The sequence below is a fragment of the Oncorhynchus mykiss genome, chromosome 22 (assembly GCF_013265735.2).
Source record: "Oncorhynchus mykiss isolate Arlee chromosome 22, USDA_OmykA_1.1, whole genome shotgun sequence".
NCBI classification, from domain to species: domain Eukaryota; kingdom Metazoa; phylum Chordata; class Actinopteri; order Salmoniformes; family Salmonidae; genus Oncorhynchus; species Oncorhynchus mykiss.
The window spans coordinates 32,430,815-32,453,699 of record NC_048586.1 but is presented as its reverse complement, the minus strand read 5'-3'; the positions used below and the strand labels follow the sequence as shown (position 1 = coordinate 32,453,699).

Here is a 22,885-nt window from a genome sequence, read left to right as displayed (position 1 = left end):
CTCCTTCACTCATGCTGTAAAACATACCCTTGTAAAACTCACTGTCCTACCGATCCTTGACTTTGGCGATGTCATTTACAAAATAGCCTCCAACACTCTACTCAGCAAATTGGATGTAGTCTATCACAGTGCCATCCGTTTTGTCACCAAAGCCCCATATACTACCCACCACTGCGACCTGTATGCTCTCGTTGCCTGGCCCTCACTACATATTCATCGCCAAACCCACTGGCTCCAGGTCATCTATAAGTCTATGCTAGATAAAGCCCCGCCTTGTCTCAGCTCACTGGTCACCATAGCAACACCCACCCGTATATTTCACTGGTCACCCCCAAAGACAACACTTCCTTTGGCCGCCTTTCCTTCCAGTTCTCTGCAGCCAATGACTGGAACAAATTGCAAAAATCACTGAAGCTGGAGTCTTATATCTCCCTCTCTAACTTTAAGCATCAACTGTCAGAGCAGCTTACCGATCACTGTACATGTAAACCCAACTACCTCATCCCCATATTGTTACTTATCCTCTTGCTCTGTTGCACCCCAGTATCTCTACTTGCACATCATCATCTGCACATCTATCACTCCAGTGTTAATGCTAAATTGTAATTATTTCTTCTCCATGGCCTATTTATTGCCTTACCTCCCTAATCTTCTATATTTGCACACACTGTACATAGATTTTTCTATTGTGTTATTGACTGTATGTTTATTTATTCCATGTGTAACTCTGTGTTGTTGTTTTTGTCACACTGCTTTGCTTTATCTTGGCCAGGTCACAGTTGTAAATGAGAACTTGTTCTCAACTGGCCTACCTGGTTAAATAATGGTGAAAAAGAAAGAAAAGCGATTGTCAAGGATGCACAGAATTTCCTAAGTATGTGTGGTATTTTTAGTTAGGAATATTTGTTTGCAATATGTGACCTATAGGCTAAGAGAGCTTCATAAACTGTTTATTCGATTGTGGGGGTTGAATAGTGTGAGAAGACATCAACATATTTGTTGAGAATCACAACAGGGTACAAAATCAATTCTTCTTCTTAAAGGGTTAGTAGCTTACATTGGGTGTACAATTTTAAATCACAGCATTATTTCATCTGCATTTATTCTGCTGCTATTTATTATGTTATCAATAATATTTACATGGTAATAGTATCTATCTTCTGATTACAATTATGATGTCTTATTTTGTAACTAGTTATTTCGTAACTAAATGCAATATATTAGCTTCCAAAATGTATCTGGCTGTACGACAGCACATTCTGATGGAATGGCTTTTCCTGCACTTAGTAAAAACCTAGAGTGCATTGAAGGAATGTTGGCATGTTTTACTCCAGAGATCACTTTCAAGAGGACTGAGATTGGTTCTTTTAAAAATGACTATATGTGAAAACACCCTAATCGTTTCCATCTCAGCAGACAGCTTTGAGTCAGAGCAGTGGAAATCAATGGATCTTTTCAGAAGGAGTTTATGTACAATATCATGAAGACGTTAAACATACCTGACACAGTAATCTTTGCACTGGATGTTTGTTCACCAGCAGCGAATGTGTATTGCCCATCTTCATCCTTCATGATGTTAATGACAGTCAGGCTGTAATTCTTGCCCTTGGCCTCAATCTTGTGCTTTGGACCAGCTTTGAGTTCTTGTTTCTTGAATGTCCACACAGCGGCAATGCCAGGGTGGGAAACCTCAACTTTAAATGTTATATTCTGGGTCTCTGTGCAAACTTGATCCTCCATATGCTTCACGATATGAATTTCTGTAAAATAACAAAATAAGTTGAAAAGGGTCTGTATAAATGGGGTCTGAATGAACTTGCAACACACACAGTAAAAAAACATACTTTCAATAGTCAGTTTACAGCTAGAGTCAGCTTTGCCAACACATAGCTTGTAGGTTCCTTCATCAGTGGCAAAGGTCCTGTGGAACACCAGGTGCTGTTTGGATCCCTTTGCAAGCATCTGGATTCTCTCGCTGGGCATCACAAGCTTGTCATTGTGGAACCATTTCACAGAGGTAACATCAGCAGCAGAGATTTCAGTCTCAATAACAGCCTTGGTGCCCTCAACTGCGGTAACATCCGTGAGTGGGCTCAAAATTTCAACCGCTGTAAAAACAGGGAAAAAATATAATTAAAAAAATCTGGTGATTCACAATATAATTATACCAATATGAATATAGTCAAACTGATAAAAGTTGCTTACTTTGAATGTTCAACTTCCCAGAGGTTGCGATATCCTGAGTTGGGACAAAGAATGAGTATGTTGCAGCATCATCTCTGCTCACATTTTCAACAAGCAGCTTGTGGACCAGTTTGTCGATAACGATGTGGATGCGATCTGTAGCGGAGATTGCTTGGCCATTCTTCATCCATGTTCCCTCAACGTTTTCCTGAGAGAATCGCACTTCTAATTGAGCGATGTCACCCTCGCAGATTGTCAGGTCAGTGAGGGGTTGCATCAGTGTCACAGGGCGCACTGAAGGAACAGACATTGACATTGTTACGCTGTTCATCCCACCTTTTCAACAGTAATGGTTGTCTTGAGAATAAGAGAAGAAGCTAACCACTCTAATAACAAAGTCACAACTCACGTTTCATCTTCAGGGAGGCACTGGTCTGCATATCGTACATTTTGAAAGTATATTTTCCCTGATCTTCTTTCTTGATGTCTTTGACAGACAAGGTATGGCGTCCACGACAGGAGGAGGTAACATATTTGCTGCTGGGCGTGATTTCCTTGTCATTGAAGTACCATGTACCTTCAGCATCATCTCGAGACAATTCTACCTCAAACTCCCCAGAGTAGGTCTCAGGCACTTCAATGTTCTCCAGCCTCTTCACGATTGACAGTGAAGCACCTGCACGATAGGAACATTTTAAGTTAAACAGTTTCAGAGTTACTGTTCTATAATTAACGTATTCCAACGTCCCTATTTTCACAGTTGAAAATAACTGTTGAAGTCCGTGAAAGTGATATAGTATAGTAAGAAAAACTGCCAACCTTCCACATTGAGTCTGGCAGTGGTCCTGATGTGGTCATCTTCAACAACAGCACAACTGTATTCTGCATCGTCCTTCATGTTGATGGTCAGTACAGAAAGGAAATGAACCTTTCTGTCTGAGTGCATCCTGTATTTGTCTCCAGAGAAAATCTCTGCATTGTTCTTCAGCCATTTGACTTTGACAAAAGGCTCACTGGTCTCACACTCAAAGGTCACCATGGTGTCTTTCTCTTTAGCTTCCACATCCTCTAGTTGTTGAGCAAAGGTAATAACTGTCGTGGTTAAAGTGAAACAAAGGAAATACACATTTAATATGATTTTTTAAGGTAAACAGAACAGTTTTCTATGTTTCTTTATGCAAAATTACATACAACTTTTAACTATTTGTAGAATACAAGCTTCATATGCATTGAAATAGATAATTTACCTTGCACCAGCAGGAATGCCTGGCTTGAAGCCTCTCCAGCAATGTTTATGGCTTTGACCATGATGCTAGCAGAGTCTTCTGCTGTGACATCTCTGACCACTAATTCACATACGTGGTCTTCAGGCCAGAACCAGTAAATACGATCTGTCTTCTCCAGTATGATTCCATTCTTGAACCACTGGCACTCAGGTTCCGGTTTGCCAACAACTCTGACTCTGAAGCGAACTTCCTCGGTCTGAGACACGGTCTGGCTTGCAATGCGTTCCAAGATCTTTGGAGCTTCCATGCTGGGAGAGAGCTGTACTTTCTCTGGTTTGATTGTGGGGATGGTGAGTTTTCCCTCCTCCAAGTCTTTCTTGTTCTTAGCCTCAGACAACAGTTTCTGATGGTGAAGCAGTTCTTCCTTCCTCTTCCTAAGCATGTCCTCATAGGACTCATCCTTTCTTCTGGACTTGAGCTCCAAAGCAGTGATGGCTTCATAATAACCTTCCTCTGTCCTGCGCTTAAATTTACTCTTCAACTCGTCTGTCTCCTCTGTGGACTTCTCATGGATGACTCTTTCAGTCTTCCTCAGTTTGACAACTTCCTTTGGCTGGGCATCAGCAGGTCTGTCAACCTTCACAACTTCAAAGCTAATTCTTCCATGTTCAGTAGTGTCATGTGCCTTTGGTTCAGGAATGCGACGGAGAACAGATCTGAAGTCCTCTTTCTGTGTGATCTCTATCTTCACCAGATGCTCAGCTGTGCCCTCAGGGTTCTCTGCTACCACTTTGACATATCCTGCATCATATAACTTGATATCGATAATCTCAAGATAGTAAATGCCATCATAGCGAAGTCTCATTCTCTTGCTCTTGCGAATGAGCTGCTCATTGAGGTACCAGTTGACCTTAGGTGTAGGATAACCAATCACTCTGCAACGGAATCTTGCAATGTCACCTTCCAACACTCTTGCTGGCTCGGGAAGAAGGACAATTTCAGGCTTTGACTTCTCTGAATACTCATCTGCAGTGACTCCAGAAGGACCTCCTTCGTGAGCCATGCGCTCCATCTCATCAATTCTGTATATTTCCCTCTTGCCCTCCTCAACAAGGCTCTTCTCATCCTTTACAATGAGTGTAGCTGAGGTCTGGTCAACTCCAAATTTGTTAGTGGCTCTGCAGGTGATAACACCACTGTCTCTGGCATAGGCAACTTCAAAGTCAAGACTACAGTAGCCAAATTCATTAACCATGCGCAATCTGTTAGCAGCTGCAAGGGGTTTGCCATCAAGTAACCACTCAACAACCATAGTGGGATCACCAATAGGGGTCAGTCTGCATTCAAAGTGGACAGCACCAGAATGCTTCAGCCTGACGGAAGTCAGCTTCTTCTTAAACTGCGGTTTCTGCTGCTTGACCTTGTCATATAGGTCAGCCTCCTCCCACTGCTCTTGGCCATAACGTAGATGCAGAGATTCCATCTCTGGAGCTGCAATTTCCTTGGCCTTGTAGGTTCCCTTGGTGATAATGAGTCTCCTCTCCGGTGCAGGTGCAGCAACATCCACTTCAATGTTGACCCTGCAGCGAGTGGTATCTCTTCCAGCTTTGTTAATGGCTGTGGCAGTGTACCAGGCACTATCAGAACTCACAGATTGTGGGATATAGAATTTGGCTTGTCCCTTGAGGCCCTCAATCCTACAACAGACATCATTGTTAGTAAATCAGTACAGCCTTGTAATATAAAGATAGTAACAATATACATGTCATAAGGACTGGAGAGGTATGTGGTGCACATGATGTATATCAAAGGCATGTGCACATTGAGATAGCAGGTGGGGCAAATCACATACTTAATATTTGGGTGCTTCTGTGGGGAGATGATGTCACTGTTTTTCAGCCAAACAATGTCAGGCAGGGGGTTTCCGATGGCTTTGACAGCCAACTCAACCAGAGTGCCTTTCTTGACACTGACGTTCTTCAGCTTCTCAATAAACTGGGGTCTGACCAGGTTCTCTTTGGCTGTACATGGAGAAACACACATGAGAACAATGCTATCATTCAACAATGGTTCAGTGCATTCGGAAATGATTCACACCCCTTGACTTTTTCTACATTTTGTTTTGTTTATTTTTTTTCTGATCAATCTACACAAATTATCCCATTATGACAAAGCAAAAACAGTTTTTTATAAATGTTTGCACATTTATAAAAAAAACTACAACTGAAATATCACATTTACATAAGTATTCAGAACATTTCCTCAGTACTTTGTTGAATCACCTTTGGCAGCGATTACAGCCTCAAGCTTTCTTAGGTATGACACTATAACCTTGGCAGACCTGCATTTGGATAGTTTCTCCCATTCATTTCTGCAGATCCTCTCAAGCTTTGTCAGGTTGGATGGGGAGTGACACTGCACACCTATTTTCAGGTCTCTGCAGAGATGTTCTATCGGGTTCAAGTTCGGGCTCTGGCTGGGCCACTCAAGGAAGCCACTCCTGCGTTGTCTTGGCTGTGTGCTTAGGGCCGTTGTCCTGTTGGAAGGTGAACCTTCACCCCAATCTGAGGTCCTGAGTACTCTGGAGCAAGTTTTCATCAAGGATCTCTCTGTACTTTGCTCTGTTTATCTTTCCCTCTATCCTGACTAGTCTCCCAGTCCCTGCAGCTGAAAAACATCCCCACAGCATGATGCTGTCACCACCATGCTTCACCGTAGGGATGGTGCCAGGTTTCCTCCAGACGTAACGCTTGGCATTCAGGCCAAAGAGTTCAATCTTGGTTACATCAGAACAGAGAATCTTGTTTCTCATGGTCTGAGAGTCTTTAGGTGTCTTTTGGCAAACTCCAAGTAGGCTGTCATGTGCCTTTTACTGAGGAGTGGCTTCTGTCTGGCCACTCTACCATAAAGGCCTGATTGGTGGAGTGGAGCAGAGATGGTTGTCCTTCTGGAAAATTCTCCCATCTTCATAGAGGAACTTTGGAGCCATGTCAGAGCGACTATCGAGTTTTTGGTAACGTCCCTGACCAAGGTCCTTCTCCACCGATTGCTCAGTTTGGCCGGGTGGCCAGCTCTAGGAAGAGTCTTGGTGGTTCCAAACTTCTTCCATTTGAGATTGATGGAGACTACTGTGTCCTTGGGGACCTTCAATGCTGCAGACATTTTTTGGTACCCTTCCCCAGATCTGTGCCTTGACACAATCCTGTCTCAGAGCTCTACAGACAAATCCTTGGTCTTTGCTATGACATGCACTGTCAACTGTGGGACTTTATATAAAAAGGCGTGTCTTTCCAAATCATGTCCAATGAGTTGAATTTACCACAGGTGGACTCCAGTAAAGTTGTAGAAACATCTCAAGGATGTCTCACAGCAAAATGTCTGAATACTTAACATTTTTTTTATAAATTTACAATAAATTCTAAAAACCTGTTTTCGCTTTGTCATTATGGGGTATTGTGTGTAAATTGATGAGGAAAATGTCTTATTTATTCGATTTTAGAATAAGGCTGTAATGTAAGAGAATGTGGAAAAAGTCAAGGGATCTGAATTCTTTCCGAATGCACTGTATATGACAGGGCTTTTCAATTCTGCCCCTGGAGGGCTGCAAGGAGAGGATGAAAAACAGAAGTGTTTCGACCCTCCAGGACCTACATTGAAAAGCCCTGGTTTATTATGTATCAATACAAACTGACAATTATTTTTTTTGCTTTAAAATGAGGAATGAGTATACCAGATACAATACAAAGATCTTACCATCAACTGTAAGTGTTATGGACACAGAGCTTTTCCCAGCTCTGTTTTGGGCAACTACCGTCCACTCTCCAGAGTCATGGGGCATGGCTGGAACCACAATCAGTGACTGAGTTCCATCTTCCTTCACCACTATCTTGTGGGTGTAATCATTGACAACTTGGTGTCCTGAAAATAACAAAGAAAGGAATAATAGTTTTAATATTTTTTTAATAAAACATATCCTAGACAATGTATCATGTTTTCACATCACTTACCATTGTGGAACCAGAAAGTGTCAGGCATGGGTCTACCAACTACTTTCAGGTCAAATCTGGCAGTCTGCCCTTCAGCACACTTGAATGACTGTGGCTTCAAGACAAACACAGGCTTGTACAGTCTATCCAGCTGACTCTCATCAGTGTCATCAAGCCTGCTTGCAGGAGAGCGGGCAGGAGAGCGGCTTGTAGAGCGTCCGGGAGAACGCCCGGGAGAGCAGCTTGTAGAGCGTCCGGGAGAACGACTCAGAGATCTTGGGGACTGAGACCTGAGCAAATAAATACCAAAATCAGTGATACTTGGCATGTTTTTATGATGTTAAAAAAATATATTTAATAAATTAAAATATTAAATAAAAATCTCACCTAATTCTCTGCATTGCCTGAGGTTCAGGTGTGTAACGCTGAGCTACTGCAACGGCAGTGGGCTCCACATACAGTTTCCCAGAGCTTACAGAATTTCCCTTCATGTTGCTGGCAAATGCTGTGTAAACACCTTCATCTTCCGGCAGCACCACAGGAAGACGCAGGCTGGCTCTACCATCCTGAAGACTCTCCATCTGGTAACGGCCGCCATGATGGATACGCTTGCCATCTTTGTACCATACGATCTTTTGAGAGACAAGAAAAACTTGTTGACTTTATAAAATATACAACATTTTAAATGAAGTGGAATGGACACTTTGTTTCAAATAAAAATACATGGTTTCTTTACTACCTTGGGTAGTGGAGTTCCTGCCATTTTGCAGTGGAAAGTAACACCCATTCCTTCCATGATGCTGTAGTTTTTAACTGGAGTGGCAAAGGCTGACTGTACAGCCTCACGGTCTGCACAAGTCACCATCTCTTCCCGATCCTCAGTCACAATTTGTTGGTAGGTAATCTGCAGGATGCGGATCTCAATCTCGTGGATAATCCTCTCCTCAAATGAAGAAATCTGGAGTTCCTGTAAAAACACATTGGAATAAAGCATGTCTTGTCTCAAAACAAGTGGCTGAGAACAAATCAAATACGATAACGTCACAATGATAGCGCACTGCTAGCCTGGGTACCAGTCGATTTGTGCTAACATTCCACTCATTGTACTCCGTGTCAAACAGATTGGTACCCAGGTTAGAGTGTAGTTTTTTTATACATCCAAATACCTGAGTTCTAACAAAGCTTTGCATCTGTGCCATTCTCTGGATGTACTTCTGGTCGTCATATTCGCTCACAACAACAGGGGAAACATTCGCCTGCACCGTAGTCACTTCAGTATTATAGGTCATTTCATGTTTCTTTATGTATTCTTCATATTCCCCTGTAAACAAAATATACAATGTATAAACGAAAGTTAAGACAGGCCCAGATATAGTTGGTTTCACAGTCCCAGATATAGAAAATGAGTGTGTCCCAAATTGTACCCTATTCCCTATGTAAATGCACTACTTTTGACCAAGGACCATAGGGCTCTGGTCAAAAGTAGTGCACTACAGTATGTAAGGAACAGAGTGCCATTTAGGATGCATCATATTACTGGATTTGTAGTCCATGTGATTAAACAACATTCTGATTAAAGAGACTGACCTTCCTCCAGCAAACTGGCAGAGGCAGACTCTTCTCCAAGCTGGTTCCTGGCTACGATGGAGTACTCTCCAGCATCATCAGCAAACGTCATGGAGATCTCCAATTTACACACTCCACTCTCCTTATTGTAGTGCACTTTATATCTAATGGATGAATAAGTAATATATTGTAAACAGTACAATCAATTATCAATGCACTCTTACAAATGCATAATAGAGATTCATTGAAAATGTGTCACAAGTAGGCTACCTGTATCCTGTAGTAAGGGGCACTCCAGTCTTCTTCCAGATAATGTTGGGCTTGTGGCTGCCTCCGATCTGGCACTCAAAGACAACTCTTCCGCCCTCCACCAACTTCTGTACAGTTGGCTTCTTAACAAAGAAGGGAGCGACAGCATCTGCAGTATCTACTGGTGATCCTGTGGTGGTGACATTCACCTCCGACATGGTCTCCTCCTTTGCTTCAACAGCAAAGCTAGAAGGACATTGGAAATATACAGTAATTAGGGCAAATGTATCTCAAAAAGTGCCTGAAATAAGATTAGATTTACGATGACCTTACAGTCGAAACATTAAAACGTTGAGCATAAAATAACCTTGAAAATGTGTTATTTTTGAGTGAGGACCCTCTACTAATGAATCTGAAACAGGATTACTCCAACTTCTTTCATCCTCATTAGAAAAACGCAAACAGGGAAGATTCACTATGATCTGCTGGCAATTGATTTCATAATGTATGATGAGCAGCATAGAATGATTATGTTTTCCCTTGTCAACATCTAGCACACAATACATAATTATACCTGCCAAGAGTTTGCAAATGTAGTGGTAGAAAATAGTTGTCACTCACTGTTTCTCTTTAGTTGTAAAGTCAAACATAGTGACAGTTCTCTGCTCTGTCATCGTTTCCTGCTGTGTCATCTCTTGTGTCATCTCTTCCCTGGTCTCAATCTCCTCAGTTACTAGAAGAAAGATGTATACAAGTATTAGCACATTCATAAACCAATACACCCAATTAACCATTTGGCAGTACAGTATTCAACCTCAACAGTAAGTAGTCATTGTAGACAGGAATGTAAAAAACGAAACTGCCTGTTTACCTTTGACAAGCAGGTAGCAGGATGTACTGATGGTTCCAGCCTCGCTAGTAGCAGTGCAAGTGAAGCGACCGCTGTCTTCTACGAAGGCCTCGCGGATGACCAGACGGGCACATTTACTCTCATAAGTGATCTGGAAGTCAATGGAGCTCTCAATTCTGTAGTCCTCTCTGAACCACATGATGCCAGGGGCAGGGTGACCAGTGATCTGACATTCCAGAGTCACAGATTCACCCTCAGTCACAGTCACGTTGTTCAAGCCCTGAAAAAAATATATTTTTAAATATATTACAAAATATTGACAAAGATGACATAGATGAAGTTAGAAATTATGTTTGAATAGACAGCAATAATGTATATATAACCTGAAATAAAGCCACTAGAGAAATACTTACAGCTACAAGAGTAGGTGGCACAACTGGCTCTTCTGCATGGGATGGGACTGCTGCAGTCTCAACAATCTGTTAAAATGCATATAAGTTACAAAAAGTCACAAACAGTACAGTATCTGAACTATGACTTTAGGAGTGGTGAAACACGGGTGAAATGGACGCAAGTTAAGAATTAATCCTAGAAAGAAGAAGAGTTGTGACAACAGGTTGGAAACAGATAAATGAAGAGGAAGAAGAGGAGAGCAAGCTAGGTGTTCTTTATGAAGCAAATGGATTCTGAAACAAAGGGGACGTAGCGTGGCTTCAGCGTTATGGTGAAGAGGAGGTTTACCAATACCAATCAGTGAGGTGAGACTCCACACAGTGTTATTTTAGAGGGCACAACACTCCAGACTACAAACCTTTGTTTCCAAAGTCTTATACATTTGCTCCATTCCCCCTGTAAACCTAGCGCCTATCTCAGTCTGTAACTGATTGTTGAAATCATCTTTTGAGCAACATGTGCAGAGGTAGAGGATAACTCTTTCTGCAGTGTGGCAATAGCAGAACCTGCTACTGAAACCTGACCAAACCAAGGAAAATACCATTATCATCACGAATCAGAACAAAGCATTAAGATATTACCTGCTTTGTTTAGCAATATTAAGGACGATCACTTAAATATATATCACTAAATATAATGGGATGGATAACGATGTACAGTATACGGATGAAGTGAGCATTCGGATAAAAAACAGAAATACCTTATTTACATAAGTATTCAGACCCTTTGCTATGAGACTCAAAATCTATCTCCATTGATCATCCTTGAGATGTTTCTACAACTTGGTGTCCACCTGTGGTAAATTCAACTGATTGGATGTGATTTGGAAAGGCACACACCTGTCTACATGAGGTCCCACAGTTGACAATGCACATCAGAGCAAAAAACAAGCCATGAGGTCAAGGGAACCGCCGTAAAGCTCCAAGAAAAGATTGTAACGAGGCACAGATCTGGGGAAGGTTACTAAAAAATGTCTCCAGCATTGAAAGGTCCCCAAGAACACAGTGGCCTCCATCATTCTTAAATGGAAGAAGTTTGGCACCACCACAACTCTTCCTAGAGCTGGCTGCCCGGCCAAACTGAGCAATCGGGGGAGGGCCTTGGTCAGGGAGGTGACCAAGAACCCGATGGTGACTCTGACAGAGCTCCAGAGTTTCTCTGTGGAGATGAGAGAACCTTCCAGAAGGACAACCATCTCTGCAGCACTCCACTAATCAGGTCTTTATGGTAGAGTGGCCATATGGAAGACTCTCCTTAGTAAAAAGCACATGACAGCCCACTTGGAGTTTGCCAAAAGGTCCCTAAAGACTCTCAGTCCATGAGAAACAAGATTCTCTGTTCTGATGAAACCAAGATTGAACTCTTTAGCCTGAATGCCAAGCGTCACGTCCGGGGGAAACCTGGCACCATCCCTACCGTGATCGTGGTAGTGGCAGCATCATGTTGTGGGGATGTACAGTCGTGGCCAAAAGTTTTGAGAATGACACAAATATTCATTTCCACAAAGTTTGCTGCTTCAGTGTCTTTAGATATTTCTGTCAGATGTTACTATGGAATACTGAAGTATAATTACAAGCATTTCATAAGTGTCAAAGGCTTTTATTGACAATTACAATTACATGAAGTTGATGCAGAGTCAATATTTGCAGTGTTGACCCTTCTTTTTCAAGACCTCTGCAATCCGCCCTGGCATGCTGTCAATTAACTTCTGGACTGATGGCAGCCCATTCTTGCATAATCAATGCTTGGAGTTTGTCAGAATTTGTGGGGTTTTGTTTGTTCACCCGCCTCTTGAGGATTGACCACAAGTTCTCAATGGGATTAAGGTCTGGGGAGTTTCCTAGCCATGGACCCAAAATATTTTATATTTAGTTTTGTTCCCCAAGCCACTTAGTTATCACTTTTGCCTTATGGCAAGGTGCTCCATCATGCTGGAAAAGGCATTGTTCGTCACCAAACTGTTCCTGGATGGTTGCGAGAAGTTGCTCTCTGAGGATATGTTGGTACCATTCTTTATTCATGGATGTGTTCTTAGGCAAAACTGTGAGTGAGCCCACTTCCTTGGCTGAGAAGCAACCCCACACATGAATGGTTTCAGGATGCTTTACTGTTGGCATGACACGGGACTGATGGTAGCGCTCACCTTGTCTTCTCCGGACAAGCTTTTTTCCAGATTCCCCAAACAATAGAAAAAAGGATTCATAAAAGAAAATGACTTTACCCCAGTCCTCAGCAGTCCAATCCCTGTACCTTTTGCAGAATATCAGTCTGTCCCTGATGTTTTTCCTGGAGAGAAGTGGCTTCTTTGCCACTCCAAAAGTCTTCGCCTCACTGTGCGTGCTGACATAATGTCAGCTGGTCCTTTTGTGGCAGGGCTGAAATGCAGTGGAAATGTGTTTTTGGGGATTCAGTTCATTTGCATGGCAAAGAGGGACTTTGAAATTAATTGTAATTAATTTGATCACTTTTCATATCATTCTGGAGTATATGCAAATTGCCATCATACAAACTGAGGCAGCAGACTTTGTGAAAATTAATATTTGTGTCATTCTCAAAACTTTTGGCCACAACTTTATTTCAGAGGCAGGGACTGGGAGACTAGTCAGGATCGAGGGAAAGATGAAGGGAGAAAAGTACAGAAAGATCCTTGATGAAAACCTGCTCCAGAGCGCTCAGGACCAATCGAACATCTCTGTAGAGACCTGAAAATGTAGAGACCCCATCCTACCTGGCAGAGCTTGAGGGGATCTGCAGGGAAGAATGGGAGAAACTCCCCAAATACAGGTGTGCCAAGCATATAGCGTCATACCTAAGAAGACAAGGCTGTAATCGCTGCGAAATGTGTTTCAACAAAGTACTGAGTAAAGGGTTTGAATACTTATGTAAATGTGATATTTCATTTGTTTATTTTGTATAAATTTGCTAAAAATTTCTAAAAACATGTTTTTGCTTTTTCATTATGGGGTATTGTGTGTAGATTGATGATGGGGAAATAAACAATTTAATACATTTTAGAATAAGGCTGTAACGAAACAAAATGTGGAAAAAGTCTAAACTTTCTGAATGCACTGTATACTAACTGAAGCACTACAACAATTGTATACCACTGCTTGCCTGATTTGACCTATGCTTACCTCATAGCTATGGTCAGGTTTAGGAACCATAACTTTTGAAACTGTGAAATGTGGAATTGGGGATGGCGCAGGGGCAGCATCCACGTGGGCGATAGTAGTTTCTGTACTTCTTTGTATCTAAAGTAACCAACAGAGTGTGGATAGAGTGAGGACAATAAACTCAATGCAGAAATTAGAATAACAAGCAGGACATTACATATAATGTTATCGGAGAAAACTTGGCAATAAGCATCTTTTCATAATAAAAAGATAGCAAACCTGGGTTACATGAATACTCTGGTCATCAGCTGTTGTTTGAATTGCCATTGGTGGTATCATTGGTATATGCACAGCCTCAGTTGTCACTGTGACTTGTTGCTCAGTGGTAGACAGCATTGACTGCTGTTTTAAATCAGATTCATAAGTTTCCTCTCCAGCATGACCCCTCTCTCCATGCATTGGCTTCCGAACGCGTGCTTGGTCAACAGCAGCAACAACTGTAGCCTTTGCCTCCGCTTTTTTCCCACCCTCAACCTTTGAGACAACAAGCAGTGAATGTCATCTAGCACATAGATAGCATACACATCATCCATAGCAGCAGTCACTTCAACAGCAAACAGATTCACATTCTGATTACAAACACTCTGGACAAACTCCACACCCCTGTATATAAAACAAGTCTTGATGTGCATTACCTGGTAATAACATGTCATCGTTAAAGCATGGAATTGTGTTAGTTTGAGTAGGTTGTGTAATGTTGAAAATGAATCATGCAGGTGCACAATAGAATTACCAAGGATCTGCTCAACAGACTTGTGTGCCCTCGGACACGTGCTAAACAGATTTGAGACTAAAATTGCCTCTTCTAATCGGTATGTTCAAAATACGTACCTAAATCACTGCCTTAAGTGCAGAGAAAATGGGTTCATGCAGTGACTTCAATTTAAATAGTGCCAACATACTGTGAGCGATTTGGGAAAGTGCTCAGAGAAGTAAACAAAACAATACAGTACGTGCAATCTTTAAGCTTCCTGCCTCTTGGTTGTCATCATACATGTGACAGTGGAGATTTCCATTTCTCTGTGCTGTAGCACAGCGTCATCAGTGCGTGTCTCTATAGCTGATTCAACAGCTATAGAGTCTGGCATGATCTATATTATGAACTGGCCAGGAGCAGGATAGTTATACAGTATATTAGGTGTATAAATAATGATAATATTAATAACACATATCAACATTAGAGGAGAGCTCAACACACCAAAGGGAATGTGAAAAATGAACCATAAGGAATGCTACAAAATCACAGATGGTTGTGAGGTCAAATATGTGGGTACGGGGAAAAGACACCAATTTAACATGGAAAACTGTCTATGTTCATCAGGGATAATGTTATTAAGCGTGAGTGGGGTCTACCGATGTGGGCTGTGGTGACAGAAGAAAGGGAAATAAATAAATAATGGAAGTGAAGGGAAGGACGACAGGGTTGTACTTTTTAATGAATGAACTACCTGTTCCCTTGTTGTGGACATTAACACCACAGTAGAAGAGGTGCTAAAGGTGCTGTGTCTCTGTACCGGGCTGCACCACCGGCACCGGCTCTGGCACCGGCTCTGGAACCGGCTCTGGTGTAAAACCAGCAGACTTGCGGCTGCAAGCTTGGTCCACAGCTGCTACCACAGTAGCTACAGCAATGCTTTTATCATCCACCTCATGCTGTGCCTCCTAGCATACATTAGTACCGTTAGGATCCAATCAAAGTCATTATCAGTTTTATTGATAATAGCTGCATACACATGTCACTATCACCTTATTGATAATAGATGCAATCTTAAATAGCTACAATCATCACATCTCTAGAGGGCTGGATCATTACTTTCTAAATTCAGACAACCCGAGCCTAAGCCATGTTAGATCCAAAAATACATCCATGAAGTCAAATATTCATTGTACAGGATATTTGAACTGATTTAGGCCCGTTTCCTCAAAAAGAAAGCTAATCAGCGAATCAAAGCCGTTCACAATCTTACCTTATGAACGCTCATGCACATACACCAATCAGCCTCAAGATGTCTCTGCCACAGAGAGAGTTGAGAGAGGGGCTCCTATGAAATAGGAATCTCCTTACCTCTCTCACAGCGACACCAGATACAGCGACACCAGTCGTTTGCGATCCATAAGAGCCCTCCCAGTGCTGCTCCATGTGAACCTGGGTGGCAGACATGGAGGCCTGGGCATGGGTGGCAGACATGGAGGCCTGGGCATGGGTGGCACTAGAAGTCCTGCTGCTGGAATAGCTGCTGGAACCTTCCACCAAGTCTCCCTGCTTCCATGGTGGGGGGACATTAGGACCATGGGCTACCTTTTTCCGTGTGGTCAGTGGGGATTTAACTGGTCTGATTGGGGACACAGACAGTCTTGATGAGGGGGATACAGGCCTGTGTTAAACAAAGAGACAGAAAATATCAAAACATTTAAAAATGTGTAGTATTCATATATTACCAAAATTGTGTTTTGTAGTGTTAATAGACAAATAAGTAAGTAATATGTTTAGTATGTAATTACTGTTTCATAAGGTAATTTATTGGGAACCTAAATACCATGTAATTTCTGTATTATAAAATAACCATGGTCTTATTCCCTATGGAGATTGAGGTAAACTAACTGTCTGTGGCATTCAATGAAACACTTTATTTTATGTAGGATTGATATAAAGTGTTTTACCTGACAGGGGCCGGAGTGGGCACCTTGGCACGTCTCACAGGTGATGGTGACTGATGACGTCCGCCTGAGGTTGGCTTTGGAGGCACACGTGGTGGGGTCATGTGTGCTTGGTGGCTCACTACACCACCTTCAACACACATTTGCATGGATGAGGATTCAAAATGAGCCTCCATACTCTGAAAATAAAACAACAGAAAAGGTTAGTGTTTTATCTGAATGATAGATAGCGTCAACAGACAGACAGAGATAAAAATGGCATGTCTATTTATGTCTATTCATGTCTATTTACCCTTGTCTCAACTCTGGTCTGAGAGGAGGCTGACACAACAGTTTTGGACTTCTTGGCAGGCACAGCTTCTCCCCCTAGACAGAAACAAATATAAATATGAATTATCCATCAAATTATTGAACATGATGACAACAAGTTGTAAATCAAATTCAGTTTAGGCTACATGTCAATATGGAATTCACTGCCCACGGGCCCTTTGAGCCTATCACAGTTTCCATTCAGTTTCAGTGAATTGGCTCATTGAAGGCGTACTTAATATATTTACAGTTACTTAACGTTATTTCTGTAGTTATTAATCAAATTGATAGAGTCACTCTGACCCTGAAGGGGTTCCAGATTTGAGTTGTATCAGCTTGAAAAAATAATGGAATACACCCACTAAGCCACACCTCCAAAATCATTTCCCAGTGTGACTTGCCTTTTCGAGTGAATTGTAGAGTTACCACCCATGAGTGTGTTTGTTAGTGACATAATTCATTCATGTTCAGTCCTGCAGCCTTAACAAAATGAGTTAATGGGCACATGTTATAATTATAATAAGTTCTCTATGACAATACATTACATATTTCATGAAGTCTTATTTTGAGACTTAGCTTTACCCTAACACAGGTGCCTTGAAACTCATGAACTACAGGCAACATCAGGCCTGCAAGTAGGGTTGCAAACTTCTGGTAACTTTCCCAAAATGTTCATATTTTCAAAAGAATCCTGGTTGAAGGATTTCCAGGAATTTTCCAACTGGGATTTCTGGAAAACCTGAAAATGTACCTGAATTTCGCAACCCTTCCTGCAAGTCACATTATGCTGGCTTGCAAAGTGATGTGTAATTCCTATTGGAATCCAGCCAGAGTTAGGATATCCAACAGTTGATATTTGTATCATAATGACTGCCAGGGTTAGGAACAGTGTGAGGAGACTACATAAGCCATTTCATATGGAAAAACCATTTCAGTAACAGGTAAAAAAAACAAATGATGGTATTAGTTTAGAAAAATGTATGTGATAAATCTCATGCTACACAAAGAGAAATAAATCACTCAATATACATGCAAATACACAGATATTAAAAACAATTCCAAAAACCTACATTCGGTAGAGCATGCTGGGGAAAAAGTTAACTTAAAAAATAGAGTTGATGTGACTTCTCATTTAGTTTTGAGTCTGTACCACATAAACATTTTAAGTAATAATGACTGAGATCAACTCACTAGAAGTATTTGAGTTAAAAATGCCTTACAGTGTAGGTAGTCACCTCTCTAGGCTAGATTAATTATATTTTCTGTCCAAAAAACAGCAAGGAAATGCACAATTAAATAATTGAAACAGGAATTATCTTGTAACCCAGAGAAGGCTGTTACAATGGCGGATTTTTAAAAGCCCAAAGCACGCTAAAATGTGTCGCAGGCGATATGGTTGGAGCACGGCAAATTTAAGGACAGAACATGTTGCCCATAATCACACACCACAAATCAACTGGATCAACTTTATCTCACCTTGAACCAGTAGTTCAGCAGTGGAGGTAGCCCGTCCACTGCTGTTTGAAGCATTTACAGAGTAAGTTCCAGAATCCTCTGGGAAGGCTTCGGCAATCAACAAACTGTAAAGGTCTCCTTCTTGAACAATCTGAAAGTCAGCAGAGCTCTGTATCTCAGCTCCCTCTCTGTAGAACTTTACCACAGGTGTAGGGATTCCTGCAACACGAACATCCAGTCTCACTTGGCTTCCTTGTCTCACGGTCATACTCTGAAGTCTCTGAATAAAGTTGGGCTGCGTGGTCTCCGCTGTTATAATAAATTAAATGGAAAAATATGTTTTTTAAAATGTGATTTTTTATTTTTTAAGTGGTGGAAGTGAGCAGCACCACAGATGTCCATTGGCTAGGGTAGACGGGGGGCAAATGCAACTGGTGGAGACCAGGGGAAATTGTAACACTATTTGTCTTAATTTTCATTCTGCAATAGATTGTGATCCAAATGGTCCGATAATTACATTTGCTCCCAAGCCCGGGGTCAGTGGTAGCAGTAGACATGGTGGTCAATTATAACACCTACTGTATTGTTTTACTTTAAAGGTGATTGAACATACATTTGCTTTGGGTAAAATAGTAAGTGGCAAACAACAGTTTCCCGATTTCAATATTGGATGTGTAAAATGTAAACAACATGGCAGCTACCACTCTCATCATTGCAAATGAGTGCTGTTAATTGAACAATTCTGTAAAGTAGCGAGCAATGAAGGCCTACAGTACTGGTGGTCAGTCACTTGGACAGGCTGCTTTTAAGAGCTTTATTCATAATGAATACTATGCTATCTTTGGCTGCCCTTCATGTTTGCAGCCATGATTACTCTTAGTATGATGCAAGACATTGTCTAAAACTGCAAGCCAAAGCATTGGCTAGCTAGAACAACCTCAAACAACACCACTGTTTTATCAAGTGGCCCAAGCAAGAGGCCCTGAAAGACCCCTGAGTTTTGCAGAAGATTAGACACAAACGTTCAATGTTTTACCAATGTTTTTAGTGCAGTAACCATTAGTAACCATTAGGAGAAACCACAGTGCATATGTAGGCAAAAAAAATAACATAACACAATACTCTGGTTCTCTCACCTGTAACAAGAAGTTCAGCGGTGCTAGTGGCTTGTCCAGCACCATTGGTGGCTCTCACAGAAAATCTTCCACTGTGTGCGGCTGTCACAGCAGGGATCATCAGAACAGCGCGGCCATCGCTGAACGAGATCTGTGCGCCGGGCAGAGCGGCAGCGGAAAGAACCTGGCCATCACGGAACCAGCTCACCTCAGGAACTGGATTACCTTTAGATCAAGTCAACATTCTAGTCAGCACTGAGCAGAGATGAAGATGGTGATGATTTTGAACAAGCAGTTACAATTCAGAGGAAAGCTGAGGCATTTTCTCTCAGGAGCTACAAAAGGCCTGTAATATCACATAGGGCCGGCTTCCCAGACACAGATTAAGCCTAGTCCAGAACTCAAAAGCATTTTCAATGGTGATTCTCCATTGAAAGAGCTTTTTACTAAAGTCTAGGCTTAATCTGTGTCTGGGAATCCAATCCATTAATAGGGTACTTATTACTTGTTTATAGACTTCTTAAAATGTTTCTGTGAAAAGGCTTTATATCTGCGGTTTTACAACAATGATTCAATCAATGACTGCATCTACAGTACCAGTCAAGAATTTGGACACACCTACTCATTCAAGGGTTTTTCTTCATTTTTATTCATTTCTAATGCCAAGAGTGTGCAAAGGTGTCATCAAGGCAAAGGATGGCTACTTTGAAGAAACTCAAATATAACAATATATTAGGTCCTGTATGTTTGGACATTCAGCTATATTCATGAGGTATAGTTGAAGAACATAAGAGATCTCCTTACCACTAACTTGAGCCTCAAACGTTGCAGCACTACCCTCTAGTGCCACACCGCTTTGCAGAGGCTGTGTAAATGTTGGTGCCTGTGTTGACATTGTGGACGGCACCCTAAGAGATACAACAAAGCACATCACCAAATCACTCACACACCATAAATCTACCTTATTAATCTTTTACAATAATTGAATGGTAAAATCCCTGAACAAAGCAAATCCATGACTAAAAAGCATTGTCAATGGAGATTCTCCATCGAAAGGGCTTTGATTCCAGGACTAGGTTTAATCAGAATAATCTACCTTTCTTTGACATCTTTTACAGTAGTTTTATGGCAAATACATTTGAACTCTACATTTGAACTCAATTCTTAGTTTATGAGAGTGTTCCGTCACTTGTGTCACATCACCAAGCCAATGAAGATGAGTCTACCTTTCTTTGACATCTTTTACATATGCAAATTAAACCTTAACATCAAATGAACCCAGCATGTATTATTAGCCAATGAGTATCTAATGACTTGTGTCATATCCAACACCTGGCTTACTGTCACTTGAGCTATCAGAGGATCCATGAGATCTGGGTGTTAGGCCGAACACCAGGGCCACAGCTCCGTGTGACAGCTCACAGACAAGACAGTAACAACTGGAAGCTAGCTAGCTACCCCTCAGGAGATCTGTGCTTCACACACACACTTAAATAACAGATGGCCAACTGGCCTTACATCACTGTTTAATGATTTCCAGTTAAATTAATGTTGATATATTTCAAGTTAAGGTAATAAATTACAGTGTAACACTTTACATTACAGTGACCTTACTACTGTGCAAGTATTCCTGTAAGTTCAGTGTAACAAGTACTGTAATTACTCAATGTTACATTGTATGTACACTGTATTAAGGGTAAGGCAAGTGTTACTCAATGTAACTAATAGGTGTGTAATAGATTATTTATAACTCAAACTGAACAGAACATATCCCTTGACGTCAGCTGTTAGGCCTACAGTTACACTAGCCCTATACAACACATATGCCTTGACTGGGCCTATGTTTAAGTGCTAAAATGTCTGCCATTGCCGTTCCAGTTCCAGATACAACATAATCCACCAAGTCATCTTTAAATAGCAGCTGGATAACATATCAACATGAGGTTTTGGAATTAAGTATTAATAAACCAGTCATGAATTTAAAGACTGTGTCATCTCCAACAATGTACAAAACACTGCAAATGTAAAGCTTAATATTTTAAGAACTTGTTTAGGACTATAGATAGAACAGCTTAAACTTAGTAGGCCTGGACTTTCAATCCAGTACAGGCCTAGAATCCATCATTTATTGACATACATTATTCAACCCAAAAATATGAGCCATTAAGCACTATAGTATCACATTACCTTTCATCCTTAGATACAACGCACATCAAATATAAGATTCCTTAGGCCTTTACATTTTTTAAATTGAACCTTTATTTAACGAGGCAAGTCAGTTAAGAACACATTCTTATTTACAATGACGCTGGCCCCTATGGGACTCCCAATCACGGCCGGATGTGATGCAGCCTGGATTCAAACCAGGTTCTGCAGTGACATCTCTTGCACTGAGATGCATTATCTTAGATTACTGCACCACTTGGGAGCCTTAATGAAACCCAATATCACAACTTCCATAGAATGGAACATCAATGAAGCTAGCAGAGAACAGTTGATCTTCATCCGGATATACAGAATATCACTTCAGAAAGTATACCTTTGAAAAACTTCACCTCGAGAAATCTCCACAGATCATTAAACAATGGCCTGAGTATATACTGTTCAGAAAGTATACATTGGCGCAACAATTAACTAAGGCATTGCCTTAACAATCAATTATAACCTGCATCATATCGATAATGTATGAAAACTATCCAAAACTGTAAACTTTTGATGAGCCATGTAACACAAATTGGAACGCTCTAAAAATACTCGGTACCAGACTTGATTGACAGTCACCATGTGACACATAACTGGAGGTGCAACTGATAGCCCTGCTGCTGATTCCCTTAAAAAGACATTGCTCCGCAGCTGGGACACCACTCTAACGCTAATACGGGCTATTCTGGGAGCTTCTCAAATCATTTCACCAAATAGAAAAAACCTAGAATTAAAGGCATTAGTTCTTAATAAGGTATGTATTTAAAATAAAACATTCATAATGTTAAATGATTCCCATAATATATTTTGAGACACGTGTCTCCAATTAGGTGGAAATCACCAATTGTCACGTTATACTTTTGGAATTAGTATATACAGATAACACAATATTAATTGACAAGCACTGCATTAGTATAGGTTAAGGTTTAATGAACTACAATGACTTACTTGTATCCACAAGAGTGCCTGGATTTGATTGTGGGAAGCCCAGGAGTTTTATCTCATCAGAAATCTCCTTATCCAGAAATGTTGACAGAAAATCCAATGTGAGAACAGTTTAGCCTCAAAGAACCCCCAAAAAACAAAACCACACAGTGTAGCTGTGTAGTTTTGTTTTTTTCCCTTATGCAATCCCTACACCCGAGGCAAGGCTGGGAATGCTCCAACTGCTCAGAAGTGACAATATGGTTGTGTTACTTTTTATACCCCTGGGCAAATCAGCATCATCAGTGCATCCACTCTCCTTATTGGTCTGCCACTCAGAGGGGCTGATGGGAGATGGGAAGCTATATTATGCAAGCTCACACCTGTCACTCACTTCACTTCACATTGCCCAGGCACTGTTGTCACTGCTTGGGTTCATCTGCCTTTCTTTTGACACAAAACATTTAGCTTTGAATGACTGTCTTATTGAATAAGGACGTGTACGTTTTCCTGTCTTTATATACAAAGATGTATA

General features: G+C 41.2%; 1 protein-coding gene across 1 annotated transcript in view; it reads right to left on the bottom strand.

Moving 5' to 3' along the window:
- Nucleotides 1-22,602, bottom strand: part of LOC110501775 (titin) — a 176,725-nt gene extending 154,123 nt beyond the window's left edge. Inside the window, exons 1-25 of the mRNA XM_036959133.1 lie at nt 22,375-22,602; nt 20,029-20,132; nt 19,246-19,449; nt 18,131-18,418; nt 16,638-16,711; nt 16,349-16,524; nt 15,753-16,062; nt 13,649-13,765; nt 10,475-10,540; nt 10,083-10,341; nt 9,833-9,944; nt 9,233-9,457; nt 8,984-9,126; nt 8,563-8,717; nt 8,136-8,363; nt 7,784-8,028; nt 7,418-7,686; nt 7,164-7,328; nt 5,263-5,431; nt 3,432-5,107; nt 3,004-3,276; nt 2,594-2,860; nt 2,206-2,478; nt 1,845-2,108; nt 1,500-1,760 (exon numbers count right to left, since the gene is read on the bottom strand). Of these exons, the coding sequence (XP_036815028.1) occupies nt 1,500-1,760; nt 1,845-2,108; nt 2,206-2,478; nt 2,594-2,860; nt 3,004-3,276; nt 3,432-5,107; nt 5,263-5,431; nt 7,164-7,328; nt 7,418-7,686; nt 7,784-8,028; nt 8,136-8,363; nt 8,563-8,717; nt 8,984-9,126; nt 9,233-9,457; nt 9,833-9,944; nt 10,083-10,341; nt 10,475-10,540; nt 13,649-13,765; nt 15,753-16,062; nt 16,349-16,524; nt 16,638-16,711; nt 18,131-18,418; nt 19,246-19,449; nt 20,029-20,119 (6,310 nt within the window). The 5' untranslated portion in view covers nt 20,120-20,132; nt 22,375-22,602. The remainder of the gene's footprint in view (nt 1-1,499; nt 1,761-1,844; nt 2,109-2,205; nt 2,479-2,593; nt 2,861-3,003; nt 3,277-3,431; nt 5,108-5,262; nt 5,432-7,163; nt 7,329-7,417; nt 7,687-7,783; nt 8,029-8,135; nt 8,364-8,562; nt 8,718-8,983; nt 9,127-9,232; nt 9,458-9,832; nt 9,945-10,082; nt 10,342-10,474; nt 10,541-13,648; nt 13,766-15,752; nt 16,063-16,348; nt 16,525-16,637; nt 16,712-18,130; nt 18,419-19,245; nt 19,450-20,028; nt 20,133-22,374) is intronic.
- Between the last annotated feature and the right edge of the window lie 283 nt (nt 22,603-22,885).